Consider the following 20938-nt stretch of genomic DNA (forward strand, 5'->3'; position numbering starts at 1 on the left):
CCACCCACCCATGTTAAGTTTCAGACCTCCAGGAGCACAGAGGTGGTGGTGTGGCAGTAATCTCACACTCAAGCCGACTCATGAGCCCTAAAATTAACAATGCATTTCACTCATTTGAAAGCCTCATGTGTCAATCACGTGTCCAAAAAGGAGTTTTGTTCATAGTTATCTACCGACCTCCTGGTCCATATTCAGAGTTTTCTGACTTTATATCAAACTTAGTGCTAGCCTGGGATAAAATAGTTGTAGCTGGAGACTTTAATATCCATGTGAACGTGAGTGATGACGCTCTCAGTAATGCCTTCAGCGCCTTGTTAGACAGCATTGGTTTCACTCAGAATGTAAATAAAGTGACTCATAGCCATAAGCACACTCTGGATCTTGTCCTAACGTATGGAAGAGAGATTAGTGACCTCATTGTCCTCCCTCAAAACCCTATATTGTCAGATCAGTTCCTAATTACCTTTCAGTTTATTCTTAAAGATTATTCAGCCCCACAAAGTAAGAATGAAAAGGACAATATCCGAAAAATCTATCTCAAAGTTCAAAGAAATAATAGAGCGAATATTCAGTGACATGTCATGTGATCCTGCTGAGAACAGCTTTAGTCCCAGTTTAAGTGATCAATTTGTCGACTTGACCATGAATTATGAAGTCTGCTCTTGCAGCACCGTTAAAACAGAAAGTCATTAGGCCAAAGCGCGCCTCCCCATGGTACAACAAAGAACTGCGTTCACATAAACAAAGAGTTAGAACATTAGAAGGATCATTTTGTTGCACCCACAAAGAAGAATCCCTAAAAGCATGGAAAAGTTGCCTGCTGTCCTATAAGCAGGCTCTGTGTAAGGCCCAAACCAGATATTATTCAAATCCAATAGAAGTCAACGAAAGTAACTCTAAATTTCTTTTCAGCACTGTAGCTAGGCTAACAAACTGTCAAAGCACAGTAGAGCCCTCAATCCCAGCTTCTCTCAGCTCTGATGATTTCCTCCTATGTTTTAACAATCAGAGATAAATTAGATGAAATTACGCCCGCTACTAGCCCTGAACAAGCCCAAGCTGTAAAACTAACGTCCCATATAAATCCACCAGTAAATTTAGAAAGGTTCACAGCTGTTGATCAAGCAGAGATAACTTCAGCCATTATGTCCTCTAAAAGCCCAACTTGTGTCCTAGACCCCATTCCAAGCAGACTCCTCAAAAAGACATTCTCCCCCTAATTATAGACTCTATTCTTAATATAATAAATACTTCACTCGAAAGTGGCTATGTTCCACAGTCCTTCAAACATGCAGTCATTAAACCTCTTCTGAAAAAGCCTAACCTAGATCCTGACCTATTGGTAAACTACAGACCTATTTCAAAACTTCTCTTTGTCTCTAAAATCCTTGAAAAAGTTTAAAACAGCTTTGTCGCCACCTGCAGGATAATAACTTATTTGAAGTTTTCCAGTCAGGGTTCAGAGTTCACCACAGCAGGGTTCAGAGTTCACCACAGCAGGGTTCAGAGCCCACCACAGCACTGAAACTGCACTAGTTAAAGTCACAAATGATTTGTTATTAGCCGCTGACGATGGACTGGTCTCAATCCTGGTTCTGTTCCATCGACCACAACATTCTACTGCAGAGGTTAGAATGTGATGTAGGTGTCGGGGGAACAGCCCTTAGCTGGTTTAAATCCTATTTATCTGATAGGTACCAATTTGTTCATGTAAACCAGAGCTCCTCACCATGCTCTAAAGTAATTAACGGTGTGCCACAGGGTTCAGTACTCGGTCCAATTTTGTTTACTCTTTATATGCTGCCGTTAGGCAACATTATCAGGTCACATGGCATTAACTTCCACTGCTATGCAGATGACATTCAGCTGTATTTATCAATGACACCTGATCAGAGCGATCAAGTAGACAGACTTAGTGCTTGTGTGAAGGAGATAAAAACCTGGATGACACTTAACTACCTGCTTCTTAACCCTGAAAAAACCGAGGTCATTGTGTTTGGCCCTAAACATCTACGAGACGTTCTATCTGAGCAGATAATCACACTGGACAATGTCCAGTTCCACTGTAAGAAACCTTGGAGTCTTATTTGACAAGGAGCTCTCATTAAAGCTCATATAAATCAAGCTTGTAAAACAGCCTATTTCCATCTGCGCAACAAGAGCCAAAATCAGAAGAATCCTGCCTGAAAGTGATGCTGAAAAACTTATCCATGCATTTGTAACGACTAGATTAGACTACTGTAACTCCTGCTTGCAGCGTGTCCTAAAAGCTCCATAAAAAGCTTTCAACTGGTTCAAAATGCAGCAGCAAGATTACTAACAGGAACAAAAAGAAGAGAGCACATTACGCCGGTGCTGGAGTCTCTTCACTGGCTCCTGTAGAGTTTAGAATCAAATTTAAAATTCTACTCCTGACCTACAAAGCCATAAATGACATGGCCCCATCCTACCTCAAAGATGCTATAGAACCATATCATCCAAACAGAGCTCTTCGCTCTCAGAATGCTGGCCTTCTGGTGGTCCCAAGAGTCTCTAAAAGTACAGTAGGAGGTAGAGCGTTTAGCTACCAAGCGCCTGTGTTATGGAATCAGCTCCTGGTACATGTTAAATATGCTGACACAGTCTCTTCATTTAAGTCCAGGCTTAAAACGTTCCTCTTTGAAATCGCTTATGGTCAGACTAGTTAGGGACAGAAATCTAAACCCACCGCTTCAGCTACGCTGCTCTAGGAGCAACTATGCTGGGGGAAGTATGACAGCTTGAGCACTATCCTCTTCTTCTGACTAATTTATTCTATCAAACAATATTTAATTTTTAATTCCACTTGCAAACTGTTCACCACCTTCTTTTTCTTTTTCTCACTCCTGAGGACCTGTGGACCCAGATGCCCCTCTCCTGGTGAAGTGGTCCCTGCCCCGTATGGACTGTCCCTCATCTGCCTGAAGAGTGGGTCCAGCTCCAGTCTCCCTCGCGTCTGTCTGTGAGAGTCAGATCTCTCCACTCTGGAACTCCTCCAGGTTTCTACTTTTTCCCAAGGAGGTTTTTTGTAGTTTTTCCTGGCCGAGAAGGAGGGTCGAAGGACAGAGGACTCTGGGACATCGTCCCTCGCCACCACAGACATTGCTTGATTCACTTTTCATTGTCGCCCTCAGAGGCAACTGTTGTTGTGATTTTGGGCGTTACAATAAATTGAATTGAATTTAGTTACATCAATTCACAATTTGAAGCTCCTGTTGTAAATGTAAGAAAAAAGTATATTACGTTTTTCATTACGTTATGTTTTCATGTAGGACATTTTCTGTGTAAAAATAGCCAATTTTTAGGACATCTTAATCTGAAAAATAGATGTGTTGCTTCATTTTATTCTCAAATACAAAAACATTTACTGAAGGGATTTTGCATATCTTATATAGTGTTTGAGTGAACTAGAGCTTAGTGAAAATCTAAGTAAAAATTCAAAATTTGGCTCTGTTAAAGGTTGAAGAGACGATTTTTGGCCGATTTGAGAAATCAGCGACTGTTTATGCTTTTTTTTAAATGCACATGCGCACACTCATCCCCACCCTCCTGTTGTTTATGAGAGGCCGCCTCCCATCAGACCTCCGTGTACACGTGCGTTTGTTTATGATCTCGACTGGATCGCATCGAACACAGTCTTTCTCTGTCGTCTCTCAACCATTTTTGTACTGTACACTGAAGGAACTCGCTGCGAGCTTTGCTGAACACACACCGGCATATCAACCACGCATGTGCAGCCAGAGAAACGTGCTGATATCCTGGGAACGAGCCAGAACGAGGCTGCAGGTGCGCAGTAGGACGCAGGGAATGATGGACATGTGGGAGAACTACACAGCTGTCCACGTCACGAGGAAATGAGACTCTGATTGGTCACAAAAATCATCTATTCAACCTTTAAAACTTGAACAAATGAAGCTTTCAATTAGAGAGCAACAAATCCTTCTGTATGATTTATTTGTGTGTGTGTGTGTGTGTGTGCGTGCGTGTGTGTGTGTGTGTGTGTTTGTGTGTGTGTGAGTGTGTGTGTGTGTTTGTGTGTGTGTGAGTGTGTGTGTGTGTGTGTTTGTGTGTGTGTGTGTGAGTGTGTGTGTGTGTGTTTGTGTGTGTGTGTGTGTGTGTGTGTGTGTCTGTGTGTGTGAGTGCACATGTCTCTGTGTGTGTCTGTGTGTCTCTGTGTGTGTGTGTGTGTGTGTGTGTGTGTGTGTCTGTGTGTGTGAGTGCACATGTCTCTGTGTGTGTCTGTGTGTCTCTGTGTGTGTGTGAGTGTGTGTGTGTGTTTGTGTGTGTGTGTGTGAGTGTGTGTGTGTGTTTGTGTGTGTGTGTGTGTGTGTGTGTGTGTGTGTGTGTGTGTGTCTGTGTGTGTGAGTGCACATGTCTCTGTGTGTGTCTGTGTGTCTCTGTGTGTGTGTGTGTGTGTGTGTGTGTGTGTCTGTGTGTGTGAGTGCACATGTCTCTGTGTGTGTCTGTGTGTCTCTGTGTGTGTGTGTGTGTGCGCGTGTGTCTGTGTGTGTGTGTGTGTTTGTGTGTGTGTGAGTGTGTGTGTGTGTTTGTGTGTGTGTGTGTGTGTGTCTTTGTGTGTGAGTGCACATGTCTCTGTGTGTGTCTGTGTGTCTCTCTGTGTGTGTGTGTGTGTGTGTGTGTGTGTGTGTGTGTGTGCGCGTGTGTCTGTGTGTGTGTGTGTGTGTGTGTGTGTAGTTATAGGGCAAACTGACCAATAAACAACAACATCTCACATAGAAGTGCTGTTACACTGTAGTAGGAGTAAGAATTGTGTACGTAAACTACTCTGAGAAATGGCCTTTAATTAAAACAGTGTTTAGGTGAATGTGCTTCTCAGTCAGCAGTCGTGTGCTTTCATTGGTGCGTAAGTGTCCGGTGCTGTCATTGGTGCGTAAGTGTCCGGTGCTGTCATTGGTGCGTAAGTGTCCGGTGCTGTCATGCCATTGTTGCGTAAGTGTCCGGTGCTGTCATTGGTGCGTAAGTGTCCGGTGCTGTCATTCGTGCGTAAGTGTCCGGTGCTGTCATGCCATTGGTGCGTAAGTGTCCGGTGCTGTCATGTCATTGGTGCGTAAGTGTCCGGTGCTGTCATGTCATTGGTGCGTAAGTGTCCGGTGCTGTCATGTCATTGGTGCGTAAGTGTCCGGTGCTGTCATTGGTGCGTAAGTGTCCGGTGCTGTCATGCCATTGTTGCGTAAGTGTCCGGTGCTGTCATTGGTGCGTAAGTGTCCGGTGCTGTCATTCGTGCGTAAGTGTCCGGTGCTGTCATGTCATTGGTGCGTAAGTGTCCGGTGCTGTCATGCCATTGGTGCGTAAGTGTCCGGTGCTGTCATGTCATTGGTGCGTATGTGTCCGGTGCTGTCATGTCATTGGTGCGTAAGTGTCCGGTGCTGTCATGCCATTGGTGCGTAAGTGTCCGGTGCTGTCATGTCATTGGTGCGTATGAGTCCGGTGCTGTCATGTCATTGGTGCGTATGTGTCCGGTGCTGTCATGTCATTGGTGCGTAAGTGTCCGGTGCTGTCATGTCATTGGTGCGTATGTGTCCGGTGCTGTCATGTCATTGGTGCGTAAGTGTCCGGTGCAGGCCTGGAGTTGGACTGACACATGGTGATTAGTGCTTTTTTCCCAACAGCTCCTATTGTCGTTCACAACAAGCTCACACTCAGTTAACATTCTGTCTACACCAGTGTTTCTCAAACTGTGGCACATGTCCCACTGCTGGTACATGTAGTTCTTGTGCTACACAATGTTTTAGTTTGTTTAGTCTAGTTTTAGACCATGTTTAGTTTTGTGTGGTGATCTTAAACCAAAGTGTGTGTTGCTTTAACATCATCTCCATTTAAACTTGACTGAACTAATGAAAGACATTAAAATAGACATTAAAATGTATTTGCCTTAAACTGCTATAATTATACTCTTACTTATACTCAGACAGTATCCGGACATATATTTACGTACATGTGTACAAACTCAAATTGACTAATTTAAGTAACCTGACACTTCTTCCAGGCTTAACAAAAAAATCAAGCCAATTTAAACACTGAAATTAAACAACCATTTCTTTCACCTTGCATCGTCATTACTCCAGAACATTACAGGATTTTGTTTAAACGTTTCATCAAACAAAGTCTTTCTAACTTAATCGTAAACAAGACAATAAAACAAAAAATTAGCTTCACTCTACATCTCCCAATTCACACAAACTACAAATCTCATTTTCTCCAGTTTAAGAAAATCTCCCAATTGCTGTGGGCAGAGGAAGGATTCCTGGATTTTTGATTCCTAGACAAATTTAGTTTGACATAAAATATATATTAAAATGTAGACCTCTTATTTTATATTCTGCACTTCAGACCAGACCAAACCCGACCGGAACCTTGCTGAACCGGTCCGTCTCGTCCCAAGTATGCGCTCCAACCCAACACACACCTGAGACAAAAGGGGCAGGGCCAGGTCACACTGAGGGGCGTGGCCACAGCATTTAACGCAGTAGCTCCCACAGGTGTGCCAGCCGCTGGTTCCAGCTCCGACAGTAACTCTCAGTATTGGAGTGACAGTTTCGATCTCCAGGTCCAGAAAGCAGCAACATGGCCTTCTTCAAGAAGTTCTTCGATGGCATCAAAGATCGCAAGTCGGAGGATAGCACTGTGACGGTGAGTGCAACATGTTTGACCACAACTGCTGACCAATATTGGGAGGAAATAGATCTTCAAGCAAATATATTAAAGGAGTGACACAAATGTAGGTTTAAAAAGTAGCTGCAGGTTGGGTTACATGTAAAGCAAATGCAAACTCTAGCTTTGTTTTCTTTAGAAAGATTAACATACATTCTAAACTGACTTTTTAAATCTGAGTGGGAAGACTGGTCATAATCACGAATTTATGGTAGATAACCCCGTTTATGGTTAAATTACAAACTCTAGCTGCAATGATAGTTTGGTAAATAAGTGTTGTAACCTTACAGTTTTACTCTATTTTAAGTATTTTTAGAAATTATTAATTTATTTATCTTGATTTTCTTATGTTCATATTCACCTGTTCTTGAATCTTGAATCATTTATCTTATCTTAAAATTGTTATGGCAGTATTCTTAGACAACATAATAGACCGGAAATCATTCATTCATCCATTTATATCTCTTTTACCAAGACAGTTTATTTCTTCTGGCATTTCAATTCTAAGTTCTATATGAGTTAGAATATATATATATATATATATATATATATATATATATATATATATATATATATATATATATATATATATATATATATATATATATATATATATATATATATATATATATATATATATATATATATATATATATATATATATATATATATATATATATATATATATATATATATATATATATATATATATATATATATATATATATATATATATATATAATAAAACAAGCTCCCAGTGCCGTGGATCTTGGCCTGAGGTCATACCCAATCAGTGGGTTCAGTAAACCAGACATTGATGCAGAGCTGAAGAAAGGATTGAGGTTGGTGTTTAAAAAGGCACTAGTAGAAGCCTCCGTCTCTTGCAGCACGTTCAACCGTAAGTGCATAACGATTGAGAGGGGCACGTCGTCATCCCTGTCCGGACAGCCCGTGGATGGGAACCTATGTTTGAGCCCCGAGACTCCAAATCCAGGGCGTACAGAGAATGCGTATCGGACGCAGCCACTGATATGGCATCCTCCTCATGCATGAGCCCCCCATCCCGTGCAGGAAACCCCAGATCACTGCGACGCCAAGGAACGGTCGAGCCCATTTCAGGAGCGCCTTCATCTTCATTAACTCAGACGTGAGGCAGATAACTTCTTGTTACCCCTCTTCTTCCGCTCTGGGGAGAGCGGAACCGTGGCGGCAGGGCACTTCAAACCAGAGGTTTGAGCAGCTCAGTATCCCAGTCAACGGGCTCCAACACCACCAGACGAGCTAGCGGGGCCCAATGAGGCATCACCACACAATTGAGGCAAGCTCATTAGTGAGGCCTTGCCTCAAATGCTCCATGCTAAGCACGAGGAGCATAAAATCAAGCCCATGGTCCTGCTGCAATGGCTCCATACAGGCCCTGCAGACCAGTGTCTCGAGCATTTCGAATACGAATACCCACTGTCGCACCAGGAGTCACCAACCCGCTGTGTGCCCGCTACAAAAATCAGGTCAGGCCAGGAACGCTTCCCTTTTCTTTTCATTGTAGAAAATCAACAGGGTCAATGGAGGCTAAAACAAGCCGACCAGATCGAGCCGGGTTCACTAGTGGCTCCAAAGTGAGTGATAGTCGTACAAAAACGCAAAAACAAGTTGTTCGGGGGACGTGGCTACAGACTTCAGACCCTGCTGAAGCAGGGCTAATGGCTCAGGATAGTGGGGAACAAACCTAATATCTATCATGCAGCACTACAGAGCGGGACGAAAGCGGCCGCTTAAAAATACAGTTAAAGTAGCTCTAAAACAATCAGTGATCAGACTCGATGTACTTACCTGGCGTTGTAGTCGGCTACAACCACCAGTCGACAACAAAGTCGACCGGTAAAATGCTGGCGCTGACACAGCCCCTGAAGGACGAGAATACTCACTGCCTCAACTAAAGTCGTGTGAAAAAGCAAACCAGCAGATGGGAAACAATATTCTGCTTCAACTCGACAAACTCTCTTGGTGTCAAGTGACTTTATAGACTCACCAAGAGATGACGTTGTTGTCATTAGATTCTCAACATGCGCAAAAGATGATCATTCAGTGCTTAAAGGAATTCTAGAACATTTTGTGAGAGCCACGGGCACTCGCAAAGAGCCGCGGGCGGGGGCACTCGCATAGAGCCGCGGGCGGGCACTCGCATAGAAACACCAAAGGTTAAACACACGTTCCTGTGCTTTCGCCTGCAGGTGAAGGAGAAACCCAAATATTATGGCACAGTGGTTCCGTACCCAAACTTCAATGCCAGCCACGACGCCTCGGTACTGAAGAGCGCCATCGAGGCCAAAGGTGAGCTCATGCGTCTGACGGCTGGATGGAACTGTTCCACTGGTTTTGCTCTGGCTCTGATTGTGTGAACGTGAACCTGTGCCAGGTGTGGACGAGGACGTGATCATCGCTGTGCTGGTGAGGAGGAACAACGAGCAGCGGCAGAAAATCAAGGCTGTTTACGAGGCCACCGCAGGAGAGGTAGGTCCACCACATATTATTATGTTATATATAATCTATCCTAACTTATTGCCTTTCATATTCAGCATTATTGCACAGTGAGTTTACCCGTCAGTTTTTAAAACCTTCTCACTCATAAGGGAGAGCAGCCCTTAATAACGTTCTAAATCCCAAAGTAGCAAGGTGACCCTTGAGCCAAACAGGCTCTTCTGCTCTGAAAATGTCTTTGCTGCCAAGGTACTGTGGGTTCTAAAAGTTAAACCTAAGGGTGTTTTTGGGGTGCACCTGAATAGAAGAAGTGTTGTGTCCAAGTCAGAACAAGTATACAAACATGTACATTCTTAATAAACAGGTGTTTTTAAGAAGTACTGCACCTATATACGTGGGGTGTAACTGTGCTGCTGATGCTCTTTGTTCTGTCCAGCACCTGGACAAGGCTCTGAAGTCGGCTCTGGTACGTGACCTGGAGGATGTGTCCATGGCTCTGCTCATGACTCCGGCTCAGTTTGATGCCTACTGCATCAGGAAGGCCACCAAGGTAAATGTCTGTTCAATCGCTTCAAACCAGGTTATTTTAGTTTATTACATTAAATTAACCATTATGAGCTTTTAAACATGTAATGTCATTAATGTACTCGCAGAATTTTGATTGCTTCCTTCATGTTTGAGTAATCCTGTGTTTGAGGTTGGCTCCTATCCCCAGTCACTTCCCTGTACTAACTTTCTATTTAAAATAATTGCCCTCTGGGTCACACCTAAAGGGTCAGGAATTTTTGATAGAAATGCTTCTTCTTTTTAAATTGTTATGCATAAAACACACTAAACATAAAAGCATAACTCTGAACATGACGGAGAACAATATAAACAAAAGGTATCCAATTAAATCCATTGGCCAATATAAATGTCCAAAAGTTTGTCCATTTTCAAATGAAGTATATTCTTAAAGTCTAGTCCTCGCTCATTGGTTGGGTTGGTGTCGGTTTTTCCTTCTTATCCGTTTATTGTGTCGATGGCAAGGCTGTCTGCCCTGCACGTCTGTCAGAGTGTCTGCCTTCAAATGTACAGCTGTCCAACTGTGGCGTCCGGGCCGAATTTGGACGCCGTGGTCTGAATGCAGAACACTGGACATTTGGGAAATTGGAAAAATTACAATCAGACTTGATTTGAAAATGAAAACCTTTTGACGGACTGAACTAAATGTGATGTATATGTTGGTTTATATGTGCCTTGATTTTATTTTGATGATGAAATAACCAAAACTCATTACTGATTTGGAAAAAGTAACTTGAGGAGCACTAGATTACATGGGTGCACAACACTAACATGCTACGGTCCTCGTTACTCTAAAAAAGTAATTTGAGTTCTCTAACAAGTGACCAAGTGACACCCCCAACTCTGGTTGTGACACGTGGTTATTTTAGATTTTACTGGACAATCACTGCTTTCCTTGATTGCCCTGACCGCACGCCACTGTCTTAATTACAATGATTCTTTATCAAGTGTAAGTCAGATCACGTAATAACCATCAGAGTTTCTTTAAAATAATATAAACCTCTCATGATATGACCATTGTTTTTGTAAGTACAATGCTTTGATTCTTGCAGCTTGTAGAACTAGTTACTTAATTTGATAGAGTTGATTTGCCCTCTCTTTAGTGACGCAGGGGACTGCAGTTATAGCCCCAGATACAAGGTCTTGGACCACAGCCTCAAAGAAGCCCTCACCGTTGTCCTTTGTCGTTTTCCACCTTTATCTCAGCTCTCAATGACATCATCTCACGCTGCGACGCAATTAGCACTGACTCCACCCGTTCTCCGTCTGCAGAGGTGCACCGGGTCTGTGCACCAGCCACAGGCCCTCCTACCTCCATCCAGAGGCCTCCAGAGGCCTCTGACCATGCTAGCGTTAGCTTGGGAGGCTAGGTTTACACAGAAGTTACAATCTGTCATCTTAGATTGTTTGGATGTTGATGTATTGTTTTCTTTTGATGTCTTTTTTTGTATTATTCATCTTGTTTTGGCGGGAGCAGAGTTTGGTTTGCTTCACTTCTTTTCATTGTGTATGCTCTGGGGTCCCAGTCCTATTTTTTTGGGGGGTTCATTGTTTGATGTAAATGCGTGTGTTTTTTTCAGCGTTTCGGAACAGATGAAGATGTTCTGGTGGAGATCCTGGCCACAAGAACCAGAGAGCAGATCCATGAGATCACCAGGGTCTTCAAACAAGGTCGGTGGAGAATCTTGGATTAGACTTTTATCAAATCTTTTTTTTTTTTTTTTATAAATAAATACATTTATACTTAATTTTGTTACATTGTTATGTGATTAAAGGAAGCATTTTCTGCAAAATCAAATGTTCAGTAGTTCATCAATAGTTTGGTCAAAGTTGTATTTTGATTTTGTGCTTAGAAATCCCTCGATTATTTCAATGATTCAGACTCTGGGTGTGTTGTTGCATAACCATGTCATGACCAAATAAATCTTCCATAAGTGAAGACACTTTCTATATTATTTAGTTTAAATCAATTTTACAGTTTAAAGTCAACAAAATGTAAAATAATAATGTGGAAAGGAGAGCTTTATGAAACTCTATGCCCCCTTTGTCACGATTAGTTAGACCCAAAAAGCAGACATTAACTAAATCAAAAGTGGATTTACTGTAGATGGGTACGGGATGGACAGGGTAAGTGGCAGCCAAGCAAATGGCTGGTCCTGGACCAAAGTGAAGTACGAGTAGAAATTCCAAAAATGTCTAAATAACTGGAGCCAAACATGTACTAACTGGCACAAGAAGCAAAAAACAAACTGACAAGGAGGTGCTGTGATGCTGAGGTTCTGGGACTATTGCTGATATCAGCCCAGGTGTGAGGAGCTGCTGAGGCCACACCCGGGGGGAGGGGAACAAACATGGGGAGGGGGAGACGAGGGAGGGGCAGGAACAAGAGTGCAGACCGTGACGCCCTTTTTACTGAATTTAATCAAATGTTTTTCAACCAATAATTTCTTTAGTACAGGTCTTTCCAACTTGAGGTCCAGCAAATGATCTGACCCATGACCTAGATTCTAAATGCTGATTAAAAAATGTGTGTTTACTGGTTTGGTCCTGGTTTATTCTGCTTTAGACCTACATGGTTTGGTCCTGGTTTCGTTCGTGTTTAATTCTGCTTTAGTCTTGGTTTGGTCCTGGTTTAATTCTAGCGTAGACCGGGTTAAGACCAGGCTGGTTCTTGTCTAGTCCTAGATTAATTCTGGTTCAGTCCTGGTTTGGCAGAGCAATATTGGTGAAGCCTTTTTGTATTTGTATTTTTCACACAAATCTAGAAGTCGTATCACTATTAAGATAGATCTGGTGTTGGGGAGATTTTGTGTGACACCAGACTGTGTCAAAAGCACATCATAAACTTATCTGGTTCAGCCACAGCCCTAAAAAACCCTGACCTCGCCCTCAGGTACCAGAAATGCCATAATAACAATGACAATAATGGGCCTCTCGCATTCTTGTGGCGCTCAGGCCGATAACTATAATAATTTGTTATTTTGACATTCATGTACTCACAAGCACTTTGCTCATATGCTGCAGACATTAGCTCAGACACAAAAATGCTTTTCAACCCTAGGGTCCGTGGGCGCCACAGGAAAATGACTAACTCCAAATTTGTGTTGTGCTGAAATAGTATGTTTTGAAACTTATTTGAGGCTGATGACAGAGTATTTTACTGCTGTTTGTGTGAATTCCAGTCTGTGTGTGGACTTACTTTGGTTAGTTCTGGCTTGGTCCTAGTTTGTCTCTTAGACCTGGAAGAAGATTGAAGAGTACAAACGTTTCCTCAAAATAATGACTGTAGTAGAGGTCATTGTAGCCCTCACCACTCCATTCCTCTCATTCTGGTAGAAGGAAACTGTCAGGGATTTCTAGGCACTTCACAGAATGCCTAAACATTTCAGTGTTTTTAAATGTTGAATTTGATCTTCATTCATTTTCTACCTCTTGTTCGGGTCGCGAGTGACTGGAGCCTATCCTTATTACTTTGGGCCTTAGGCGGGGCACACCCTGGACAAGGGCCAGCTCGTCGCAGGGTTGACACAGAGACACAGACAAACATTCACTCTCGCATTCATTCACTAGGGCCAATTTAGAGTGGCCAATTTAATAAATATTACTTTGCATTCATTGTCAATAAAATCATCATTTAAGGCAATAATAATAAAATATGTTGAAAATGATAAGTCATGTTCTGAATATAGAAAGCTTCAGTGTCCAGTCAGATTTGGTGTTATTTTGAAGTCACACGCTCATTTGCTTGACCTTCAAGACACAGCGAGCAGACGGCCCTGTGTTCTTTGCACTGACTTTACAGTGATTGACGGGTTTAAATCGGCTCAGTTTGATCTTAGATCGCATTCACATTACAAATTACATCATGCGTTTTGAATGCAGATTAATTAAGCCTAGGTTTAATCAGTTTATTCCTGGTTTAGTCTTATTCACCTCACTCCAGAAGCCCATCTGAGCGCCGCCATACAACGTAATCCTTCTTCTGGTTGTATTAGTGAACATAGGGCTACTGACCCCCAGAGAAAATATGTCCTACACAGACTAAAAAGCAGTTTTCAGGTCCAGGGAATCGGTGCAGTGTTGACTTGTTGGTCAAATAAACATTGGACATTTTACACAAATCTACTTTAAAACGTATTTAACTACAAGACTTTCCCCTCGTTCTTCATTTAAACCAATGGATTTTGTGGTGAGATTACAACGGCAGTGCCAATCACGTGGGAAAAGGACCTCTTTTGTTCCTCTTATAGTCCAGGTTTAGTCCTGGCTGGCTTAGTCCTAGTAAATTCTAGTCTCAATTTAGCCCTAAAGTAGGGCTGGGCAAACCATCGAAAGATTGAATCATGTGAAATCATCAATTATTTGTGATGTGTTTTTGAATGGACAGGTCCACAGTCGATCCTCTGTCAGTAAAAACATGTGGTTTTGAGCAGAGATCAGACTTTGGAGGAATAAATGATTTGTATCAAATGGCCCAGATTTACAAGTCTGTATAGTTTTATTTATTAGTTTACTAAATCATTTCTAAAAGCCATTTTACTTTTTTTGGAAATCAAAAAAATTGTATAAAAATATTGAGCTGGGTCAATGTGAGATATTTGTATTTTCATATCGCCCAGCCCGACCCTATTGTAGACCTTTTTTATTTCATTATTGTCCTGGTTTATCCTTTTAGCTGATTTTTGTATTCGATCCTGTTGTGTTCTGTGTGCAGAATACGACGAGGATCTGGAGGAGGTGCTGAAGAGCGAGGCCCGAGGGGACTTTGAGAGGGCCCTCCTGGCTATGTTCAGGACCAGTCGGAGCACCGGTACGGAGGTGGACACGAAGCTGGCCCAGAAGGACGCTCAGGTAGGTGACCACACCACTGAAACAAAGGATGAACGGACTGTGGAGTTCAGGCCCTGAAAGTAGACGTCAGGGAGGGAATGACTGAGATTTGGACTGGAGTAAATAACACTCAGTTTCCATGCACTCCAGGAAAACTGGATAACTGGCCTAGTCCACTTCAACCAGATTTTTCAAAATGCACCCAGGGGCGATCGCAAAGATCTCAATAACACATATGGAGAAGTGCAGTCTCACCAGGAGCAGTCGAGGAGAGGCTTTCAAGTGCGCCAGACAAGAAACCGACAGGGGAATATTACATGTGTTTGGACATGGACAAACTAGGCAAGGCAAGGCAAGTTTATCTGTAGAGCACATTTCATACACAAGGCAATTCAAAGTGCTTCACACAGCAGGAAAAATGCATTCAAATCACAAATTACAGAAATACAATAAAATTAACTAAATTAAAAATTATCAATCCAACTGATTTTCTAAACTAATAAAATCACAAACAAAAGAGAAGAGTGCAAAGAAAAAATCCCTTCAGTCATATGCACAGCTAAACAAAACTTTTTAGCTTAGATTTGAACATTGTCAGAGTAGAAGTCTGTCTCACATCTTCAGGAAGACTGTTCCAGATTTTAGCTGCATACTACTGCAACTACTGTCCCTCCACTGTGGACTAGCACTTTTCTTCTGGTCCACTATGTTAAAGTAACAACTACCAGCGCTCCAATGTGTTCATTTGCGCGGTGGACAGAATAACTTGTGAGTAACACAGTTACTCATGTCTGAAATCCAATCCTCTGTGTAAATGAGATGTTGCTCATGTTTGCCAGAGGTGGTTGTTTATGATAGAGGTCAAACAGATTGGTTATGTGGGAAATGTTGAATGAGAGATGTGTTTTATTAGCATTATAGCTGCAAAGTGCTAATTGTCAGTGCTAATGCTATTACTAGATGCACCTGAACGTCGCTCAGGCCTTGGATCTTTGACCTGCTGTGATCTGGCAGCTTTTGGGGCAAAGATTTTTTTTGAATTTGGCTGTTTAGCGCATTCCGGATTTAAGGCAGAAAATGGTGTGCGATGAAATGGTTGGGAGAAGGAGGGGAGAGAAACAGACAGACTCAAGGAGGATGATAAACAATGAATGAGTTTACACATTACAAAATGTATTTGCACTACAACATTTGCAGATGAACATGACGCTGGACCTGCCTCCATGGAAGGGTTTGGCATTCGCGTAAAGGAAAGGTCTGAATGAACTTTGTCTTGTGCGCTGCAGATTCTTTTTGAGGCGGGAGAGAACCAGAAAGGGATCAATGTGGACACCTTCATCGAGATCCTGACCACTCGCAGCGTCGTCCAGCTCACCCATAGTAAGTACCTCCAGCAATCCACAGGCTCGGCTCTCCCGAGTGAATGCCTCGTCGGTGCAGGGAGTGGCTGCATTCTGGCCGGACTGGTTGATTTTGGGTGTGGCCCTGCGGACCAGGCCAAGTCTCATGTTCTGGACTGGTCTGACCTTCACGATTGAACGGTCAATTTTAACTTTTTTTTTTTCTTGAAATGCATTTTTTTTTTTTTTTTTAAACGACTATTTAGCCAATTGAGATTCAGAATGTCTTTTCTGGTCGTTCAACGCTAATGGCCTTCTGGATGTTTATAAATGTGTGATGTTCATAACCAATTCTGACTTTTTGAAAAGCTCTTGACAAGATGGTTTAGAGTGGATCTGAAGGAGACTATATTGTCTATGTATTTGTTATGTAGTTCTACACTGTTTAGTTGGTGCATTGTTTGTGCATTCTATCCTTGGTAGAGCGCTCAGATCCACTGATCCACAGGTACTACACACGATTAATATTAGTATAGGCTTGATCTGTGAGACATTGAGCATTGATTAGGCCGCCATGCTCGCATAGACAAAGCTTGATTTACATGGCACATTATTTTAAAAGATGAGCTCTGAAACGTATTAACAGGTATTCCTTAAAAAGCCAGATATCCCATAAATGCAGGCTTTAGTAGATAATCTTGGATATAGATACAAGTTATGTTAAAGATATATAGGCATATCCCAAGATCTACAATGTACATATCAGTCTTATGTCCGTATACAGCCTCAGATCAGAATAAAGTATGAAACAAATGCTGAAACGGGTGTAAACAAAGGTCTCCCTGGCACGACAGTGGCTTACTTTCTACAGTGCTCATCTTCTGATTCGAAGGTCAGCGTTTCAAATTCAGATTTCATCGGTAGAGCAGTCTTAACTACGACCTGTGAGCCAGTGGATCTAACACTGCTCCTTTTGCTGAAACTGTTGTTGTGTCCTTTGGAGACGAGGTGGGATAATTGTCTTGCCAATGTCTGCACAACACTGCTACCAAATATGAAAGGGGCGAGTTAAAAAGTGCTCTGACAATTTATCATTTTACTTTGGCGCTGTTCCCTCCCTGACACTGGCTCCGTCCTGACACTGGCTCCGTCCTGACACTGGCTCCGTCCTGACACTGGCTCCGTCCTGACACTGGCTCCGTCCTGACACTGGCTCCGTCCTGACACTGGCTCCGTCCTGACACTGGCTCCGTCCTGACACTGGCTCCGTCCTGACACTGGCTCCGTCCTGACACTGGCTCCGTCCTGACACTGGCTCCGTCCTGACACTGGCTCCGTCCTGACACTGGCTCCGTCCTGACACTGGCTCCGTCCTGACACTGGCTCCGTCCTGACACTGGCTCCGTCCTGGTCCCCTGGTGCTGTTCCCTCCCTGACACTGGCTCCGTCCTGGTCCCCTGGTGCTGTTCTCTCCCTGACACTGGCTCCGTCCTGGTCCCCTGGTGCTGTTCCCTCCCTGACACTGGCTCCGTCCTGGTCCCCTGGTGCTGTTCTCTCCCTGACACTGGCTCCGTCCTGGTCCCCTGGTGCTGTTCCCTCCCTGACACTGGCTCCGTCCTGGTCCCCTGGTGCTGTTCTCTCCCTGACACTGGCTCCGTCCTGGTCCCCTGGTGCTGTTCTCTCCCTGACACTGGCTCCGTCCTGGTCCCCTGGTGCTGTTCTCTCCCTGACACTGGCTCCGTCCTGGTCCCCTGGTGCTGTTCCCTCCCTGACACTGGCTCCGTCCTGGTCCCCTGGTGCTGTTCCCTCCCTGACACTGGCTCCGTCCTGGTCCCCTGGTGCTGTTCTCTCCCTGACACTGGCTCCGTCCTGGTCCCCTGGTGCTGTTCCCTCCCTGACACTGGCTCCGTCCTGGTCCCCTGGTGTTGTTCCTTTTCCTGTCTGACTGTGTGTCTGTTTTTCCAGCATTCCATATGTACGCCTCAGTGAGTGACCTGTCCCTGCCAAAGGCCCTGCAAGCCAAGCTCAGGGGAGACATCGAGGACTGCCTCGTCGACATCGGTCAGACTCCGCCCTCCTCTTTCTGTCTCTGCTTACTCCTCACACTCTCTCTGTTCACATGCACTTCACATAGAACTCTGAGTGTGCTAACAACCAAACTCCATTTGTCTTTTTGCCCCAAAATCAATCCCTCTCGTCCCACTCTAAAGCAGGACAAACGGGTTTGATAGGTCCAAACGAGGGCTGAGAGACGGTCGGGTGCATCAAATAATATAGCATTAGCTCCAAAACTTTGTAGCTGCAATAAAAAAAAAACCTACCATGCATACAACCAGAATTGTGGCAAATATAGATGGAGAAAGATTGAAAAGATTGAAAACTAAATACTCCATGTAAATTAACTGACATGAATAGATGCAAATAAACACGTTGAAGCTTTGGTAGTTTTTACTTTTATTTAACACCGCAGACTGATCTAAAACAAGTGTGTCCATGTCCAAACACATGTCTAATACAGCATTTCTCTGTCTGTTTCTTCAGAATCAGAAAAAGGTTTATTGCCAATGTCGGTGAACAAAATTCACCTCATCAGAATACTGTTCACTGTAATGATAGTAAAGTACATGTGCTGTGTGTTGCAGTTAAAGTATGCTGGAACACACCAGCCTTCTTTGCAGAGAAGCTGCACAAGGCCATGAAGGTGAAACTGTTCTCCCTCTTCCATCCTCAATTGCTTCTCTTTCTCTCTTCTCTACTTCTCTGCTAATATCATCCTCTTCTCCTCTTTCCTCTGCTCAACTTTACCACTCTCTCCCTTCTGATCCCTCCTCCTTTTCCCATTTGCTCTTCCTCCCCTTTCCTCTGCTTTCTCCCTTCCCTCATTTCTCCTCTTTATCCCTCCCGTTTCCTTCAGCCTCTCTTCCATCTCTCCTTCTGTGCTCATCTTTCCCTCTCCTCCCCTAATGCTCTCCCTCTATTTGACTCTCTTCCTCTCCGCTTCCTTCTCTCGTCTGTTTTCCTCTCTTCTCCCGTCCTCTGGAGCCTGCTGGACCCAAGTGAGATGTTTCTCCTGACAGGGCCATGGCACGTGTGACGATTCTCTGATCCGTGTGCTGGTGAGCCGCTCCGAGGTGGACCTGAAGAAGATTGTGGAGGAGTACCGAGCCATGTACAAACGCTCCGTGCAGCAGGACATTGTGGTAACTGCTCTCTCCCTACCAAAGTTTAATGGATCATTTAAGTTTGCCAAGGAAGTGAGCAGATGGAAATCCAAGGCACCAAGTTAAAAAGCCTAAAGTAAACTACATAATGTTGAACCCACACCTGTGTCTATATGCACCCCGAGGAAGGCTTGACAGAGCTGACATCTGTCTGTGTGTTCTTTTAATTAAAAGCTTTTTAACTTCAACCCATTGGAGAGCTCACTTGTACGTCCTTAGTAGACTAAATGTTTTTATTTTTTACTACAAAGGAATTCACCCACCATCTTCAACAAGCACCTGATCTGGCACCATGAGGCACTCCCAAACTTTATTTTAATGGATCATGCCTGATTTTCTTGAATATTTTGAGGTTTTAGCTGAAGTCTACAAAATTATTATAAGGGTTCTACTGTACTATAAAGGGGACATGTTGAGCCAGATTTAAATTTCTTGGTTTATTAACCCTGTTATAATTCAAAAGTTTCAATAAACCTGTTATGGTTTATGGCTCTGATCTCTCCTAAATCACGTTGTTTCTATCAATCCCAGTCTCCTGCGCTGGTTTAAATTCCAAAAACCATCACCAAACTCCTGACACTAGTTCTGAGCACCAATACTGTATTTTACATCTAGCTACAATCAGTTTATTTTTTTGAGGCAATTCCAGGTTAACAACCACCATTAATTTCCTCCTAATATCAAGCGTGGCCTTCTGTTGAGTATAATGCCGTGTTAATGTCCATCAGCCCCGGCAAAGGCACAGCTCTTGTGAACAATGGCCAATAACATTACAAATGATGCCTGATACTTCTACTTTAAGTTCAATTGCCTTTCCTACAAAGCATCAATATGTTGGTGTCATGTTGTCAGTAGTCAAGATGCTTGTTTCATAGTTCAAAATATTCCGCTTGTCAGCACAAATGCATGTTTTCTTTAACAATTTTGCAATGAACTGGGATTCATAGAAATTGGCTTACATTCGTTGATAAATGGGTGTTCGTTTTGCAGTTCAAGAGGAGGACATTGTGTTTTCCTTCTAGTAAATAAAAGACAAAATACTGGGTGGTTGTGCTCCACACACGCCCCCTGACTTTACTCTGAACCTGTTTGTGTGTCTTACAGGAAGACACAAAGGGACACTACCAGAAGGTGCTGCTGGGACTATGTGGACCCAACTGACCCCTGAACATGCCCCGGCCCTGTATTTCAACTAGGGGACCTCCAACCATCTGTCACAGAAGAAGGAGAGGAGACCGCTTGACTGGACATTTTCATAATAATTGAAAGATTACAGTCTTGCAAATTCAAATAGGAAGTGCTCCACTGTACTTTAAAGGGAATATATTGTGCAAGATATGTTGTTTCTTTCACAAAGGTTTCAGAAATCCCTTGCATTTAGGTTTTTTACTCACTCCTAAATGAGAGTTTCAGTTTGCCGCTTTCTCCTGTGCAGTTTTAAACTGTTGTGTAACTGATTACAGTCATGTTATGGATGGATTATGTTACATTTTGACAAAGGAAATGTTGCCCTCAACCCACAACTTCCCATTATATGGAAAAAAAGGGATTTCAATAAATGCAAAATAATCTGCAGAATTGTATCTGTTTCAAAATGTTTCAGGAAAACAATAAAAAGCCTGCTATATTGGGAATGAGAATAATATTGTATTGTCATTTTATTTTGGAGAAAAATGATTGCAAAGAAGATAAGAAGCCTTTATTTCTCCCGCAATTCCAGAATGCACACCAATGGACATTCCCTCCTTATCACATTTGGAAGAAAATATGTTCCCTTTAAGACTTATTACTTTATTAAACATTTTGACTATAATT

The 20938-nt window shown here is 43.0% G+C and overlaps 1 protein-coding gene across 1 annotated transcript; it reads left to right on the top strand.

Moving 5' to 3' along the window:
• Positions 1-6525: 6525 nt before the first annotated feature.
• LOC140367271 (annexin A1-like) lies at positions 6526-20476 on the top strand. Its single transcript, XM_072453645.1, has 11 exons — positions 6526-6669; positions 8922-9021; positions 9107-9201; positions 9605-9718; positions 11313-11403; positions 14447-14583; positions 15849-15942; positions 17868-17963; positions 18545-18603; positions 18980-19102; positions 20228-20476. Exons 1-11 carry the CDS (start codon positions 6604-6606, stop codon positions 20282-20284), a joined length of 1032 nt encoding a protein of 343 aa, XP_072309746.1. The 5' UTR covers positions 6526-6603; the 3' UTR covers positions 20285-20476.
• Positions 20477-20938: the final 462 nt, after the last annotated feature.

Source organism: Eucyclogobius newberryi, unplaced genomic scaffold, assembly GCF_026437365.1.
Source record: "Eucyclogobius newberryi isolate DKJ021-1_F unplaced genomic scaffold, fEucNew1.0.hap1 SCAF_2, whole genome shotgun sequence".
NCBI classification, from domain to species: Eukaryota; Metazoa; Chordata; class Actinopteri; order Gobiiformes; family Gobiidae; genus Eucyclogobius; species Eucyclogobius newberryi.

What these genes read in the sequence shown, in the direction of transcription:
- LOC140367271 (XM_072453645.1), top strand. Translation starts at nt 6,604, where the DNA reads ATGGCCTTCTTCAAGAAGTTCTTCGATGGCATCAAAGATCGCAAGTCG. An exon ending in CACCAGGGTCTTCAAACAAG is followed by an intron (nt 11,404 to 14,446) that starts GTCGGTGGAGAA and finishes TTCTGTGTGCAG; the next exon opens with AATACGACGAGGATCTGGAG. An exon ending in TGGCCCAGAAGGACGCTCAG is followed by an intron (nt 14,584 to 15,848) that starts GTAGGTGACCAC and finishes TGTGCGCTGCAG; the next exon opens with ATTCTTTTTGAGGCGGGAGA.